We start from the raw sequence: 16,894 nt of genomic DNA, 5'->3' as shown, positions 1-16,894 counted from the left end.
AAGTGGTTCTCTTTTGTCCAAAGGTCTCTTTAATTTCCCTGTAGGCAGTATCTATCTTACTCCTAGTGAGATAAGCCTCTACATCCTTAAATTTGTACTCTAGTCATCCCTGCTTAGCCATTTTGCGCTTCTTGTCGATCTCATTTTTGCGATATTTGTATTCCTTTTTGCCTCTTTCATTTACTACATTTTAATATTTTCTCCTTTCATCAATTAAATTCAATATTTCTTCTGTTACCCAAGGATTTCTACTAGCCCTACTCTTTTTACCTACTTGATCCTCTGCTGCCTTCAATACTTCATTCCTCAGAGCTACCCATTCTTCTTCTACTTTATTTCTTTCCCCCATTCGTGACAATTGTTCCCTCATGCTCTCCCGGAAACTGTACAACCTCTGGTTTAGTCAGTTTATTCAGGTCCCAGCTCCTTAAATTCCCACCTTTTTGCAGTTTCTTCAGTTTTAATCTACAGTTCAAAACCAATAGATTGTGGTCAGAGTCCACATCTGCCCCTGGAAATGTCTTACAGTTTAATACCAGGTTCCTAAATCTCTGTCTTACCATTATATAATCTATCTGATACCTTCTAGTATCCCCAGGGTTCTTCCATGTGTACAACCTTCTTTTTTGATTCTTGAACCGGCTTCCTGTTTCATTTCTTACCCCCAATTCGTATTCATCTACTATGTTTCCTTCTCTCCCTTTTCCTACTCTCGAATTCCAGTTGCCCATGACTATTAAATTTTTGTCTCCCTTCACTGCCTGAATAATTTCTTTTATCTCATCATACATTTCATCAATTTCTTCATCTGCAGAGCTTGTTGGCATATAAACTTGTACTACTGTAGTAGGCGTGGGCTTCGTGTCTATCTTGGCCACAATAATGCATTCACTATGCTGTTTGTAGTAGCTTACCTGCACTCCCTATTTTTTTATTCATTATTAAAGCTACTCCTGCATTACCCCTACTTGATTTTGTATTTATAACCCTGTATTCACCTGACCAAAAGTCTTGTTCCTCCTGCCACCGAACTTCACTAATTCCCACTATATCTAACTTTAACCTATCCATTTCCCTTTTTAAATTTTCTAACCTATCTGCCCGATTAAGGGATCTGACGTTCCACGCTCCGATCTGTAGAACGCCAGTTTTCTTTCTCCTGCTAATGACGTTCTCTTGAGTAGTCCCCGCCCGGAGGTCCGAATGGGGGAATATTTTACCTCCGGAATATTTTACCCAAGAGGCCGCCATCATCATTTAACCATACAGTAAAGCTGCATGCCCTCGGGAAAAATTATGGCTGTAGTTTCCCCCTTGATTTCAGCCATTCGCAGTACCAGCACAGCAAAGCCGTTTTGGTTAGTGTTACAAGGCCAGCTCAGTCAATCATCCAGACTGTTGCCCGTGCAACTACTGAAAAGGCTGCTGCCCCTCTTCAGGAACCACATGTTTGTCTGGCCTCTCAACAGATACTCCTCCGTTGTGGTTGCACCTACGGTACGGCCACCTGTATCGCTGAGGCACGCAAACCTCCCCACCAATGGCAAGGTCCGTTGTTCATGGTGGGGAATTTTTATGGATCAAGCACTTAACATCCCCATTGCTTGGTGTAGCAGTACACGTATACAAATAATGAGTCATGTACGTACTAAATTTGGGTTGAAATTGGTGCAGGCATCCTTCAGTAATGCTTTTATGTCAACCCTCAGCAATTGCGGTACTAGTCCTACTGTCACAGGTTGTTGTCCCCCCCCACCCACCCACCCACCCCCCCACCTCCCCTCCCCACCCACCCACCCACCCTCCCGCAATTGATCCAATTGTAAAGTTTGATGGAAATTGCTTTGGGTATTACAGAAAGGGGCTGATATGCTGGTGTCAGTGTCTTTGCCTCCCCCTGCCTCTTCCCCCACCTCAAGCCTAGCAACCCCAGAGACTATAGATTTGATACTAATGTTAGTGGTTATCAATGTCACTGGAGCATATTACCCTCGTGAATTCAACTCGATTTCTAAATTGAAGGAAACACTTCACGGCATTCGCTTCAGAACTGCTACAAATTCGTCGGGCAATACTAAACTGTAAATAAATAGCTGCCCAACCCTCGTATATGCGTAGCACATATGACTGATACCAATCCAGTGGTTTAAGAGGAGATGTGGTACATATACACATACATCCATTTTTAAAATGTATATCGATATGGATTAACTCAATGAAGTTTTTGTGTTGCATATTAAATCTGTTCGAATGTACATTAACGTGGTACCTACCATACTTAAGCCACTATCCTTTCCACAGACTTGACTGTTGTTTAATTGAATGTTAATGTTGCACAATGGCTTCCTTTGTTAATACGTAATACAATTTTGGAATTAGCCAAATGAGTTGGTCCCCTATGAAACCTATTTATCCTTGTGCCCTTTAGTTGTTGATCCTCATTCAAAATAGATGAATTAAACTGATTTGCCATTTGAAGGATGATTTCTTACAATAATACTAAAATTATGTTTGGACAGATTGTATGGTGTCAGCAGAACCATTAGTGTTCTCCTGTTATCATAAATATGTCTTACGTATAAAGGAAGAAATAGAATTCACTTGCTATAGATTTTCTTTAGGGCCACAGAGTTTGTAGTTAGATGTTGTGATCCACTCTGCTTTCACAATCCACATAGCATCTTTCTATGTCTCTTCCAGACACCAAGTAGAAGTGATACATATGAGTAAATTTACCTCTTTTTGTAGACTTTCAAAAACCATGATCAAATTCTTTAGTTTGTCTTAAAAATGCTATTGGAACTGGTGTGAGTAAGCAAGCATCATGCATTTTACTTAAATAATCTAAATAATGTTATGTTGTCATTTTTCATTGTGTGTTGCATATATCAAGAATTTTTGTTTTGATTTATATAGGCTCGGGCAGAGGCATCTTGCTTGCACCAACTTCTTTACAGCAGCCAGCAGTGCTGTGAAGGGCTTGAACAAGAAAAGAGGTTACTGGCACAAAAGCTTGAGGAAGAAAAGTCTACTGCTGCATCTGCACATGCTCAACATGTACAGGTTAGTAGATATAGTCTTAGTGATGTTACTGGGCTAGCTCAGTGGTCTAGTGGTTAGCCTCGTAGGTGGCTGCAGGCAAGGAAGCCATGGGTAGATTACTGGTAACCATCTTCATATGTGGATAGGTCTGCTATGGAACTCACTCACCTTTGTGAGGCCAAATAAGAAGTTGCTCGATTAAATAAGAAATCAAAGTTACTTGTAAGCTGTTAATGTGGCATTACACTGAAAGTCTTGCAGCAGGTTGGATGCCACATGACATTTTGATGGCTCTGCTATGTAAGGCTTCTCATTCTCAGCTTTAGATGATCATTAACTTAATCTTTCTCATTTCACATCTTTATCCATTATCTTTCTGTGTTTGTAGGTAGTCCTCAGCATCATTTTCTTTCATGTAAAGAAGTGTTGCCATCATTCAGTTAGAGCTCTAGTTTGGTTTTGCTGATTTGTGTTTGAGCGTCCCTTATCTAATTATGATATATTTTCATATATTGGTGTACATATTCATATGGCACACAAATATCAGAGTCAGTTCATGATTGAATATAAGTACCTCTCACTCTCATGTTGATAAGCACTGGATTCATTCTTCAGTTTTTATTCCACATAATCTATTGACTTACAAATTAAATTTCAGTGATGCTTAATTGCAAGACAATAAGATTATGTACATCAAAAATGAAACTCTCTACAAGAAAATTGAAAAACTTTCAGATACTATGCAAAAAAGGAGAATAAATTTTTATGGTTATTTTCTCAGTATGAATTCTAACAGATTAACCAAACAGATCTTTGACTTTTTATGTAACTTCAAAACGAAACCCAACTGGTTTAAGGAAACTGAGAAGCACCTAGTAGAATTAAAGATTTCAGATTTATCAATCGAACAGCTAAATTAATTCCTAAAGATGAAAACATAAGGTTCCAAGACAAATCTACACAAAAGTCAAACCCTTTATCTCGGAAGAAGAGAGGAAAAGATCAGAAAGAATGAAGAAATACTGGGCCCTAAGAAAAGAACAACGCACAAAGAAATGATTGATCCAGCGTACCCCAAAGAGGGTGAAATGAAGAAGAAGAAGAAGAAGAAGAAGAAGAAGAAGAAGATTCACTGTCAAATAAATCTTTCATACCCGAAATAAGTGAGATGTAAAACAAGGTGGAAAGATTTTTGTAGGTGGTTAATAAACAAGGAATACTCTTAACTCAGAAATGACTGTAGATAATGTGGTGAGCTAGCCATTCTGACATATGAAAAGTGTGTGGCTTAATAAAACCTGAAGCCCTTTAAAGTTCCAGCTGAGGAAGTTATTGTCTCTCGTGTGATGACCTTTGTGATAGAGCTGTTGCTAAAGTTTCTAAGTATAATAAAATGCTTTTGTCGTGCCTTTGTAATTGCTGGTAATGTAAAGTCTTTGGCAGTGGCTTGTCATCTGCTACATGGTAAGTCAAAAGAAACAACTGATGAACAGTGGATTTCACAGTTGACATGTAGAACTGGCAAGTTTATGTGAACACCTCAGCTTATTTAGCTTCACCAGAAGGAGGTTACAAGTAAGTTGAAAAAATCTAACCAAAATCTAACATCCTACTACAGCAGGCAATGAAGCAGAAACCCTCTCCAGTTGCCACATATGCTTACATCGCTAACACTTGATTTAAGAATCATGAAAGCTGGTTGTATATGTGGAAGAAACCTGGGAACACTGGGAGATTTCAGATTCGTTATGTAATGGTAAGACAGACATTTTTGAACCAAATTCTGAAATGTTAAAGACATTACCAGGGGCAGTTGTGTACTCTGACCACAATTTATTGGCTTTGAACTGTAGATTAAAACTGGAGAAATGGCGAAAAAGTAGGCAGTTACGGAGATGGGACCCAGGTAAGTTAAAAGCATGAAAGTTGCGGAGAAAAGACCACATCTAGTAAAAATCTTTAGCTATCAAAATAGACGTGGAATTTAACTGATGAAAGGAGAACATCTAAAAATGCAGCAATTGAAGCAGGTGAAAGGGAATACAAACATCTAAAAAATGAGATTGGCAGTAAATGCAGAATAGCTAAGCAGGAATGGCTAGAGGACAAATGTAAGGATTCAGAAGCATATTTTATGAGGGGAAAGGTAGACAAATTGCCCACAGGATAATTAAAGAAGCCTTAGGAGAAAAGAGAAGCAGCTGTATATCAAGAGCTCAGGTGGAAAACCAGTCCTAAGCAAAGAAGTGAAAGCAGAAAGGTGGAAGGACTATATATAGGGTCTATACAAAGGAGACATACTTGAGGGTAGTATTATGGAAATGGGAGAGGTTGCAGATGGAGATGGAGATGAGATGGGTGATATGATACTGCGAGAAGAGTTTGACAGAACACTGAAAGACCTAAGTTAAAACAAGATGACAAGACAACTAGATAACACTCCATCACTTACTTTAGTTCAAAAAGGGGTCCACTACTCAGGAACACTCATCTTCAATAATTTGCCAGCAAACATAAAAAATTTAGTTACAAATAAAGATCAGTTTAAAAGGAGCCTGATAGACTTACTAGTGGCCAACTCCTACTCCATTGACAAATTTTTTAATAGAAACAAATGATGTATTGTATATATTCATACTATTAGTATTGTTATTTCAGCTTAAAAGAAGAAGAAGATTGACATGTTCTACACCCACGAGGGTCTCCTCATCACAGATCTATGGAATGAAAAACTAATCTAATCTAATCTAGAACTAATAATAGCCTTGGGAGAGCCAGCCATGAGAATACTATTGTGTCTTGTGTGCAAGATGTACGACACAGGCAAAATACCCTCAGACTTCAAGACTAATATAATAATTTCAGTTCCAAAGACTGCATGTGCTGACAGGTGTGAATGTTACTAAAATATCTGTTTAATAAGTTATAGGTGGCAAATACTAACCTGAATTCCTTACAGAAGAATAGAAAAACTGGTAGATGCCAATGTCGAGGAAGATCAGTTTGGATACTGAAGAAATGTAGAAACTTGTGAAGTAATACTACCCAATGTCTCCTCTTAAAAGATAGGTTAAGGAAAAGCAAACTTGTGTATATAACATTTGTAAACTTAGAGAAAGTTTTTGACTGGAATGCACTCTTTGAAATTATGAAGATAGCAGGGGAAAAATACCAGGAGCTAAAGGCTTTTACAACTTGTACAAAAACCAGATGGCAGTTCTAGGAGTCAAGGGACAATGAAGGGAAGCAGTGATTGAGAAGAAAGTGAGATAGGGTTGTAGTCTATTGCCAATGTTATTCAGTCTGAATATTGAGGAAGCAGTAAAGGAAACCAAAGAATAATTTAGTGTAGGAATTAAAGTTCAGAGAGAAGAAATAAAAACTTTGAGGTTTAGCAGTGACATTGTAATTCTGTCAGAGATAGCAAAGGAGCTGGAAGAGCAGTTGAACAGAATAGACAGTATCTTGAAAGGAGGATATAAGATGAATTTCAGCAAAAGCAAAGCAAGGATAATGAAATGTAGTCAAATTAAATTAGATAATGCTAAGGGAATTACATTAGGAAATGACACACTTAAAGTAGTAGATGAGTTTTGCTATTTGAACAGCAAAATAACTGAAAATGGCTCAAGTAGGAAAAAAATGTAGACTGGCAGTGGCAAAAAATGCACTTCTGAACAAGAGAAATTTGGTAACATTGAATTTAGATTTAAGTGTTAGGAAGTCTTTTTTTATGGTGTTTGTATGGAGTGTAGCTATGTATAAAAGTGAAACATGGACAATAAACAGTTTAGACAAGAAGAGAATAGAAGCTTTTGAGATGTGGGGCTTCAGAAGAATGCTGTAGATTAGATGGGTAGATCATGTAATTAATGAGTAGTACTGAATAGATTTGAGGAGACAAGAAATTTTTGGCACAACTTGACTAAAAGAAGAAGGGCTCAATTAAAAGGGCACATTCTGAAAAGTCAAGGGATCACCAATTTAGTATTGGAGGAAAATGTGTGGGTTGAGGGGGGGAGGGTTAAAACTCATAGAGGGAGACCAAGTCATGAATACAGTAAGCAGATTCAGAAGGATGTAGGTTGCAGTAGATGGCGAGGCTTGCACAGGATAGAGTAGCTGGAGAGATGCATCTAACCAGTTTTGGACTGAAGACGACGACAACAACAACAGTCTTACTTGAATGATTCATTAATTGAATTGACAGAAAGTTATCTACACACAGTAAATACTTACTTGAAAAGAAATAAGAACATAAAAGATAAATGTGAATCTTACAAAACAATGTCATAGAACATCAAACAAGAAAAAGACAGTGCATTTATTAGCTTGGAAGCAACTTAGGCAGTAAATATTTCCAAAAATTTACATTCTGAGTTAAAGCTATGAAGATCAGTGATCCAACCTCAAGAAACCAAAATAAAGAGAGTAGCACAGGGGAAGCCTCGAACAGTAACCTTTAATTGTCTCCATAAAGTTTCTAAACAACATAAATTCATATTTTTTATTATCAGTATCACGGATATGTAGCTTCAGACAACTGCTGCTGTTACATAAATTAAGTCACAACTTAAAAACAGAAAATAAATGAGGAAGACGGAAAGGTAATTTGAAAACATGAAACGTCAACCATAAGATCATTTGATACAGTCTACATTGTGTACTAGTGTTTGAGCTGTATTGATGATCAGTTAAGTACTTTATATACACAGTATGTAAAGAAAAATGGATTTTTTAAATGTAGCCATGTAATCCCAGTGATATACTCCAAATTTATGATTTATCATGTCAGACTTCATGATTAAAAATTAATTTTTGTGTTAAACCTTGGTTCAGTATTTCTTTTTGAAAATTATGTTGTTTTACAATAAGTAAAAGCCATAGCAGAGAATATTTTGCAAAAAGTGAAGTAATATATAGTGACTTGAGTGGTAATGCAGCATGTAATAGCTGATTAGCAAATGATGATTACCAGGTTGCAGTTAAATACACTTTTATTTATAGCACATAGTTCACAGTGAAGTTCGGTAACAACTGAAAGATCATCCTTCTTCACATAAGAGTAACAGAAACAAAGTCCACTGTAGTAACACCAATCCTGTTCTGAAATTCCATGCTAGGTGGCTGTGGAAGCAATGCTCGTAGTGCAGTGCAGTGTATTGTGTTGTGTTGTGAAGCAAATGCATTGAATTGTATTGTGTTATGACATCACAGCACAGAGATGGCACAGCGGTGTAGATGCGAGCCTCTGGGCTGGTATCTGCGAAGCTCTGACTGATGGGCTGCGAGGTGCAGATGGTTGAGTCACAACTTGAATGGCCAGCAGGCAGAAAGATATCTGTTGTGTTTACAGGCATGTGACCTGCAGATGAAACGTGATCCCTCAATAGCAGCACCACTGTTGCTAATGTGCCCGCAGATTGTGAGTTTGGCTGGCACCCCTGATGGCACTTATCTGATCGGTATATCAACAGATTGTTTAGAATTGCTGCAATGTCCACAACACACAGTGCCCTTGTGATGTTTGTAAATAATCTCCAAAGGAGGAATGCAAACAGTCCAAGGATAGGCAAACCTAGAGGACGAGGATGTTGTGCTGGAAGTGCAGTGTAGTTGGTGTACGACCGATATATGATCTGGCAATGCTGCATGAAGTGCAGATGAGTCACAAGTATAGCATGCTTAATTATACCTGGTTAAAATTCTAGTGTTCCTTCAAATTCCTGTTGACATTAGAATACCATATTCTTCGGCCAGCTTGCTCTTAAAACTTGGTTATATTAAATTAATTATTAAGATCCCATTTGACCAATGAGAGAATAAATCACTCCATAATATATGGTCCCAAAGAGAAGTTATGCAGAAGTAGAATGGGTTAACAGTGGATTTTTACTATATTGGGTATATTTTATGGCAAAGCAATCAAGAGAAGTCAGGACAGGCCATGAAATTTTAGGAGTGAGTTATGGATGTGGTCCAATGAGGATGTGGGTCAAATTATAGTTTCATAAAACTCCATTTATGAGTGTGTGAGAAGCTATTAACAAGATTATACTGAGATTAGCTTTTGATGGGATTACATAATATTCCACCGAGCTGTGATGTTTTTAGATTATCAATTACACAAACTGACAAAATAAATGAGTTAATTATGTATTGTCAGATGACTCCATCATGTGATCTAATAATATACCTAGTGACGTTAAATAGCTGGTAGGTATGTCCCATTTATTGAGTTGATTACTTTCCACTTTGGCACACACACACACACACACACACACACACACACACACACACACACACACACACCCTACAATTTTTCCTTCCTGCCAGTTAAGCAGCACATCTGGTACTGAGACCTAACATTCACGCTTCTGTCAGTAGCAATAGTATCTATTTTTATTTATCTTTGAGGATGCTTCTTCTTATAGATGTTTAGTCAGACAACTTTGATATCTATTGTTTTAGGACTTTAAAGAGAAGCAGAGAGTGATCTTAGGTTTGACAAATAATGTGGAAGAACTTAAAGCAAAATTGTCAATGAAGGAAAAAGATCTTGAAGCAAGCAAGCAGAAGATTGATGAACAACTTAAGAAAATAAATAATCTTAATAAGGAAATAGCAGACAAGATAGCAGAGATGAAAAATTTGGAAAAGGAGGCAACAGCTAAAAATGCAGGTAGGTTTGAACAAGCTAGTATGTTAGCCATTTCTACCTCTGTTGTGCAGTTAAAATTATTGCTATACCACTTTAATGCTATTCTGTGTGCATGAATAGCTAGCTGTTCCTGCTGATTAAGAAAGTGCGTTAACAAAGGTAGCAATTTTTGAAAAGACAGTAACAGCAAGAAGTTTTTGTGAAGCTAATGAAAAGCTCTCTGATTTCCAGCCGGGTGTCAGTATTATAAAAAAACTGCGACGTTTTAACAGATGACATAGTTATTATCTTCTGGCGAAGTGTTGACATTTTGCGGAGGCTGTCCTACTTATATCTGTGGTGTGCCCACCTCCTCCTGGCTCCGGCAGGCTGGGTACAGAAAGGCTGGCAGATGGGCTGGAGGTGAAGTCGTGGAGGTGGGGGTAGGTGGCACACAATTCGAATCTGTGTCGGAGCATTCCAGCTATCTTGTAAGGAGAACAGTGGTGGGTGCACCCTTGATGAATTGCCACTAAAACTGGATTCCATGCTGCACTCGGTTGGTATCCTTTGTCTCTATTTGCAAGATTCATGCGAATACGAATCTCGATGGACTCTTTTATGATGCTGTCGTGATAGTCGGGGGCTTGGCAGAGCACCTTGGTGTTTCCGAAGTAAAAAATGTGGTCTTCCTTGAAGCTGCACGTATAAGTAGGATGGCTTCTGCAATATCTTGACACTACTGCAATCCAGCTGGAAACCCAAGAGTTTTCAATCAACTGTATGCACTGGGAAAGTTTACATTCATACGTTGGTGAAGCTACTGGCTTGCTTTTCAGTAGAGTGAGTTTGTTTGCAGTGAAGCAGTATTCACAAATTAATAACAGTATGGTGTTTATCTTTCAGATAAGAATGAATAGTAATCATATTTTACAGGATACATAGTGCGTTCTGTCAGCACATTTAGGTTACTTTTATGTTTATGCTATTTACAAGTGCAGGACTGTGATTTTGCACTTAAATTTGTGTCTCCTATGCTTTATGTGTGTCCATTTGCTCTTGTATAAGCACTTATGATTTTGTGTTTCATTGCTAGAAAACGGTACATATATCACAACAAAATATTTGTAGTTAAGAAACAATTATCTGTTTTTATTTTTTTTGTTGACGCCATATGGTGCCTTACACAATTAGGAGAAACAAAACAGTAACGCAAAATTCAGGGGCAAAAGATAAGTAATATTTATTCTTATCTGCAAGATAAACTTAACTGAAGTAACAAATGAGGTGAATGGTTGCGAATATTGAGTATATAAAACAATATGTTCATACTTTGCCGGAATATAATTATGAAATATGTCTTCAAATAATTTAAATTAAGTTTATGTTTGTTGTCATTATGATCTTTTAATGTAGAACATTATAATTAGAATGGAGATTGAAGAAAGAAACATTATTATTTTTAGACTATGCACAAACACTCACCAAAATGGAAAATCGGATAGAGAAGAGAGACAGAGTAATTCATGAACTTCAGGGAGAAAATGAAAAGAAGAACAAGAAGATTGAAGCTTTGCAGTTGGTAAGTAGAGTGGTGTGTGTGTGTGTGTGTGTGTGTGTGTGTGTGTGTGTGTGTGTGTGTCATCCATTAGCAGTGTGGGAGATCTCCTCCTATTGTACATCATGTATGACTTCTTCTATATGCCATTATTATTATATGTTTCTACTGTCAGAACTCCTTACAGCTGTGCCAAATACAAAACATAATGTCATCTTTCACCCCCGCACCCTGCGGGTCTTGTGGTTAGAATAGGCCCAAGGTGTTCCTGCCTGTTGTAAGAGGCGACTAAAAGGAGTCTCACACGTTTCAGCCTTTATGTGATGGTGTCCTGTCAGGTTTGATCTCCATCTTTCTAAATTTTTCTGAACAACGAGTCAATTGGGGAAGGGTGCTTTACATGGTGCGTTGTGTCCCTCTTGCATTGAGACCTTCAGCCCACTTTCTCATCGTCGAATTGCAGTCCCGATCATTCTCCATCTCTTGGGCAAGGACACCTTCCTGGATGCGTTTTCTACTATGCACTATGCAGTGTCACTTTCTCCAGCGACGATGACCATGGACTTCTTAGCACCTCATATCCAGCACAGTAGCCAGTCTGTTGTCATGGGGCTGCCATGTACCCTGTTGGTTGTAGCCCCCTGACAACACAGGCATCGCTCTGCTGATACCTGCACCGTTAACACACCATGTATGCTATGGAGTAGATGCCCATCTCCCTGGGGCATCGGGATTCCCGGCAATGGCCATTCTGCCAGGTGGCCCTTGCTGAGGCTGGGTGGCGCCTGTGGGGAGGGCCCTTGGTCTACATCTACATATATACTCCACTAGCCACCAATTGGTGTGTGGCGGAGGGCACAATTCGCGCCAGTCATATCCCCCCCCCCCCCTCTCCCCTCTGTTCCACTCGCGGATCCCGTGAGGGAAAAACGACTGTCTGAACGCCTCAGTACAAGCTCTTATTTCCCTTATCTTTGAATGATGATCATTACGTGATTTGAAAGTTGGTGGTAATAATATATGCTCTACATCTTCGACGAAGATTGGATTTCGGAATTTAGTGAGCAGCCCCTTCTGTTTAGCCCGTCGTCTATCTGCAAGTGTGTCCCACTTCAAACTTTCTATGAGATTTGTAACACTCTCGCGATGGCTAAATGTACCAGTCACGAATCTTGCCGCTCTTCTTTGGACCTTCTCAGTCTCTTGAATCAGACCCAACTGGTAATGGTCTCATACAGACGAACAATACTCTAAGACTGGACGAACTAACGTATTGTAAGCTATTTCCTTTGTTGAAGGACTGCATCGCTTCAGGATTCTACCAACAAACCGCAATCTAGAGTTCGCCTTACTCGTTGCTTGTGTAATCTGATCATTCCATTTGAGATCATTTCGAATAGTCACACCCAGATACTTGGCTGATGTTACTGCTTCCAAAGACTGATCATTTATTTTTTACTCATACATTAATGGAGATTTTCACCTTGTTATACACAGTAGGTTACACTTACTAATATTGAGAGATAACTGCCAGTCATTACACCACACATTTATTTTCTGCAAATCCTCATTGATTTGTTCACAACTTTCGTGTGATACTACTTTCCTGTAGACTACGGCATCATCGGCAAACAGCCTAAGGCCGATGTCAATACCATCAACCAGATCGTTTATGTAAATTGTAAAAAGCAGAGGACCTATTATGGTGCCCTGGGTACTCCTGAAGTTACTCTTGTTTCTGTTGAAGTTACCCCGTTCAGGATGACATACTGGTCCCTGTCTGTTAGAAAATTTTGTATCCAACAGCACGCACTTTCTGTAGCAAGCGACAGTGCGGAACTGAGTCTAGAAAGGTCATTATGTCTGAACACAAAATATGTTCCATGATTCTACAACAAATCGATGTCAGTGAAATTGGCCGGTAATTATGTGCATCCGATTTTCTACCCTTTTTATAGATTGCTATGACCTGGGCCTTCTTCCAGTCCCGTGGAACTTTCCGCCGTTCCAATGGCCTCTTATAGATGACTGATAAGAATGGTGCTATATTTGTAGCATAGTTAACATAAAATCTTACAGGGATACCGTCTGGACCAGATGCTTTTCTGGCGTCTAAGGATCTTAACTGTTTTACAATCCCAGATACACTAAACACTATGTCAGCCATCCTTTCATTTGTTCGATAAGTGAAGGGGGGAATGGTGCTGCAGTCCTCAATCGTAAACGAGTTTTTGAAAGCTAGGTTTAGAATTTTGGCCTTCTGTTTGTCATCATCCATTACATTACCCGTACTGTCAGCAAGAGAAGGTATTGAAATATTTGTAGCGTTCATAGATTTTACATACGACCAAAATTTTTTGGGGTTATTTTTAGAATCTGCAGATAAAATATTGCTTTCAAATTCGTTAAAAGAGTGTCTCATTGCCCATCTCGAGTTGGTTTTCTAACCAATTGCTCAAGGTTGTATGTTGAGAGCACTCCTAGAATAACTTTGCACGAATCTTTGCTTCTGCCCCCTGTGATAAACGTGTAATTTTCCCAGTCAGTGGATGTTAGATTGAAGTCTCCACCTATAACTAATGGATAATTTTTATATTTACTTCCTATGTACTCAAGACTTTCCCTGAAACGTTCTGCGGCATTTGTTGCGGATGCTGGTGGTCTATAAAAACATCCTAATACAATGGTCAATGCTTGTCTGATTGACAGCTTTATCCAGATTATTTCGCAGTCCGATGCAGTATCGATCTCAACTGCATTTAAACAGCTTTTAACTGCAATTAACACACCACCTCCCATAGCATCAGTCCTATCCTTCCTAAAAATTGTCCAACCAGAGTTCAAAATTTCACTGCTTTTTATGTCTGGTTTCAACCGGCTTTCAGTACCTAATACAATATTGGCATTGCTACTCTTTATTTTGGAGATTAACTCGGGGATCTCGCTACAGACACTTCAACAATTTACTAACATGAGATTAAGCATATTTAAATCCTTTGGAATGACCTGTTTAGGCGAACCAACAATTTTTACAGTTGGCACACCCACATCAGTGTCATGAACTGGTAATTTTTCGGGCCAGCGGTTTGTTTCCCATGGGGAGGAACCTAATCTAAAAAAAAAACCATGTGCATGCCACAAGTACTGTGCTACCTATATAGCTGCTTCCTGTGTGTCGTGCACCCCTGATCTATCGAGGGGCGTCCTACAACCTTCCACCCCGTAGTGTAGGTCGAGGAATCTGCAACCATTTTCATCACAGAGTCAACTTAGCCTCTGGTTTAGATTCTCCACTCAACTCCAAACCAGAGGATCCCAGTCCACCCTGGGTACAATGCAGCAGATCGTCAGCTTGGCTTCCACTACTTGAGAGATGGAGGCCGCCTTCACCAATTTGGTCAGCCATCGGAAGGACCCAAGGATTTCCTTGGAACCCCGACGACAGGCATCGTTGGTGCCGACATGCACAACAATCTGCAGCTGGCTGCACCCCACACACTCCATAGCCACCGGAAGAGCCTCTTCCACATCCTGAACAAGGCCCCCCAGCAAGCACACCGAGTGAACGTTGGACTTCTTCCCCGCCCAATTCGCTATGTTCCTGAGGGGCTCCGTGACCTGCCTAACATTGGAGCTCCCATTAACTAACAAACCCCTACCCCCACCTGCCTGTCTGGACCTCGCTGAAGGAGCAGCCACTATCCTTCCTGGCAGAAGGTGCAGTCTGATCCAACTCAACCTCCCAACCCCCCCCCCCCCAACCCCACCCCCACTCCCCAGCATCAGATAGCACACTGAATCTATTAGCAAAGTGCATGGGTTTTGGCAGGAGCCTGCTTCCCCCATGCAGCCTTTGCCTTGAGACCTCAACACAGTATACCACCCACACTGAGGTGAGAGTGGGCCAGCCGGCTCAGTTGAACCTGAGGTCAGCTCAGTGACAGAGAGCTGTGACATCCTCCCCTTCACATCTAGTACAGCAGTGGCTGCCCCCAGGCACACCATCCCCACCGCACCTCAAGGGGGCGCTCTGGAGCTTGTTGACTGTGGCCAACAAAGCTTCCAGCTGCGTTTGGACTTTGGCCAACTCCTCCTGCATCTGCACACAACAGACATAGTCCCTATCCATCTAGCTAATAACTGATTTACTATAAAAAAACTTAAGGAAACCTACTGTCACACGAGGTTAACAGCTACACTCTAGTTGGCAGAAAGGACACTCAATGATGAAAATAAAAATTTATGGTAGAAGCAAGATCTGGTGCTTATTTTCCTGCTAGGGGCTATTTAGTGAATACTAAAAAATAATACAGTAAACTGCTAGGGGCTATCTAGTGAATATTATGAACGAATTAAACAGTAATCTATGGTAAGCTGCACCTACTGATTATCCCTCGTATTTGTAATTTAAACAAGCGTTTACGTACACGCGAAAGTGACCTAATAAAACTATAAAACTGCTACCTTAAATGTACGGAGTCTAAATGACACTAATAAACGAACGTAAACGCTGGGTATTGTACACTGACAGATGCAGGTACAAAACAAAACCTTTAGCTAACAATAAGAGTTCAGAATGTGAAGCACAAATACAAATTCTACGTAATAGGAACCGATGGGCTTACAGCACATGAACACTAAAGCCCACAACAAACTAAGGAATTTAAGCAGATGGCGAGGTGAGTTTTAGCTTTCTGCTAACTAAACCATATGTAATAAGGGCTCAGAAGTTGTATTGTTTCACCAATTTACTCAGATATTGTAGTGCAATTTACCACGTATTATACATTTAACTGTTAATGGTCGCAGGTTGCGCTAGTATACAAGTGAGGTTAGAAATCACTGTCAGTACCACTATTCCTAATAAAATGTATAAAAACTGCTACCGTCAATGTATTGAGGTTAAATGACGATAATAATCACAAATACTAAGTATTGTGCACTGAATTAATTGATAATCCTGCATATTCAACGTCAGTTAAGAATGTAAACAAACGTTTGTGTACACCCGGAACTGTCCTAAATAGAAACTTCACTTATCTTATTCAGATGAAAATAAAACTGAAACCTTTAATTTATCACGTGTATCTGACTCTAATGTACGTAAATACTATAGAATAGACAGCAAAAATGATTAAGTACTAGCTAAATTACTTATCTTGTAACACAGCAAGCGAAAAGCGCTCATAGCCGGTGCCAGGGCTCCGGAGTGGGTGGCATCAGGGCAGGCAACGCGCCATGAAGCATAGTACGTCATCCCTTGCTGGTGGTCTGCTGCCAGCAGTCCCTAAGTGGACAAAGTTTAACTTCAATGCTGAGAGATATGACGGGAGGAACACCAGGCTAAGGATGGCAGTGAAGCTTATTTGCCCCAGTACTTCGTATGTATGAGAGTTGATGGGGAATCTTTCATGTCCATGAAACCTCAGTTATTTGTGGAGCATTTGGAGGACAAGTTTGGGGAGGTGGATCAGTCTTGATAAAAACAGCATCCTCTGCCCAGTCATGGGCATTACTCGCTTGTGGCAAGTTGGGGGATGTTTCTGTTACCATCACACCCCATAAGAGCCTAAATATGGTCCAGGGTATTATATTCCACAGGGACCTTCTTTTACAATCTGACGACGAGCTGTGCACCAATTTAGAGTGCCGAG

At 39.7% G+C, this 16,894-nt stretch overlaps 1 protein-coding gene across 1 annotated transcript in view; it reads left to right on the top strand.

The window, feature by feature from the left end:
- The window catches only part of LOC124545353, a 174,118-nt gene that overhangs the window by 143,558 nt on the left and 13,666 nt on the right, over positions 1–16,894 (top strand). The window contains exons 10-12 of the mRNA XM_047124254.1: positions 2,917–3,063; positions 9,514–9,724; positions 11,149–11,264. Of these exons, the coding sequence (XP_046980210.1) occupies positions 2,917–3,063; positions 9,514–9,724; positions 11,149–11,264 (474 nt within the window). The remainder of the gene's footprint in view (positions 1–2,916; positions 3,064–9,513; positions 9,725–11,148; positions 11,265–16,894) is intronic.

The sequence above is a fragment of the Schistocerca americana genome, chromosome 8, assembly GCF_021461395.2.
Source record: "Schistocerca americana isolate TAMUIC-IGC-003095 chromosome 8, iqSchAmer2.1, whole genome shotgun sequence".
In the NCBI taxonomy this organism is placed as follows: domain Eukaryota; kingdom Metazoa; phylum Arthropoda; class Insecta; order Orthoptera; family Acrididae; genus Schistocerca; species Schistocerca americana.
Note: the sequence above shows the minus strand (reverse complement) of the source record. Positions and strands in the feature narration are given on the sequence as shown.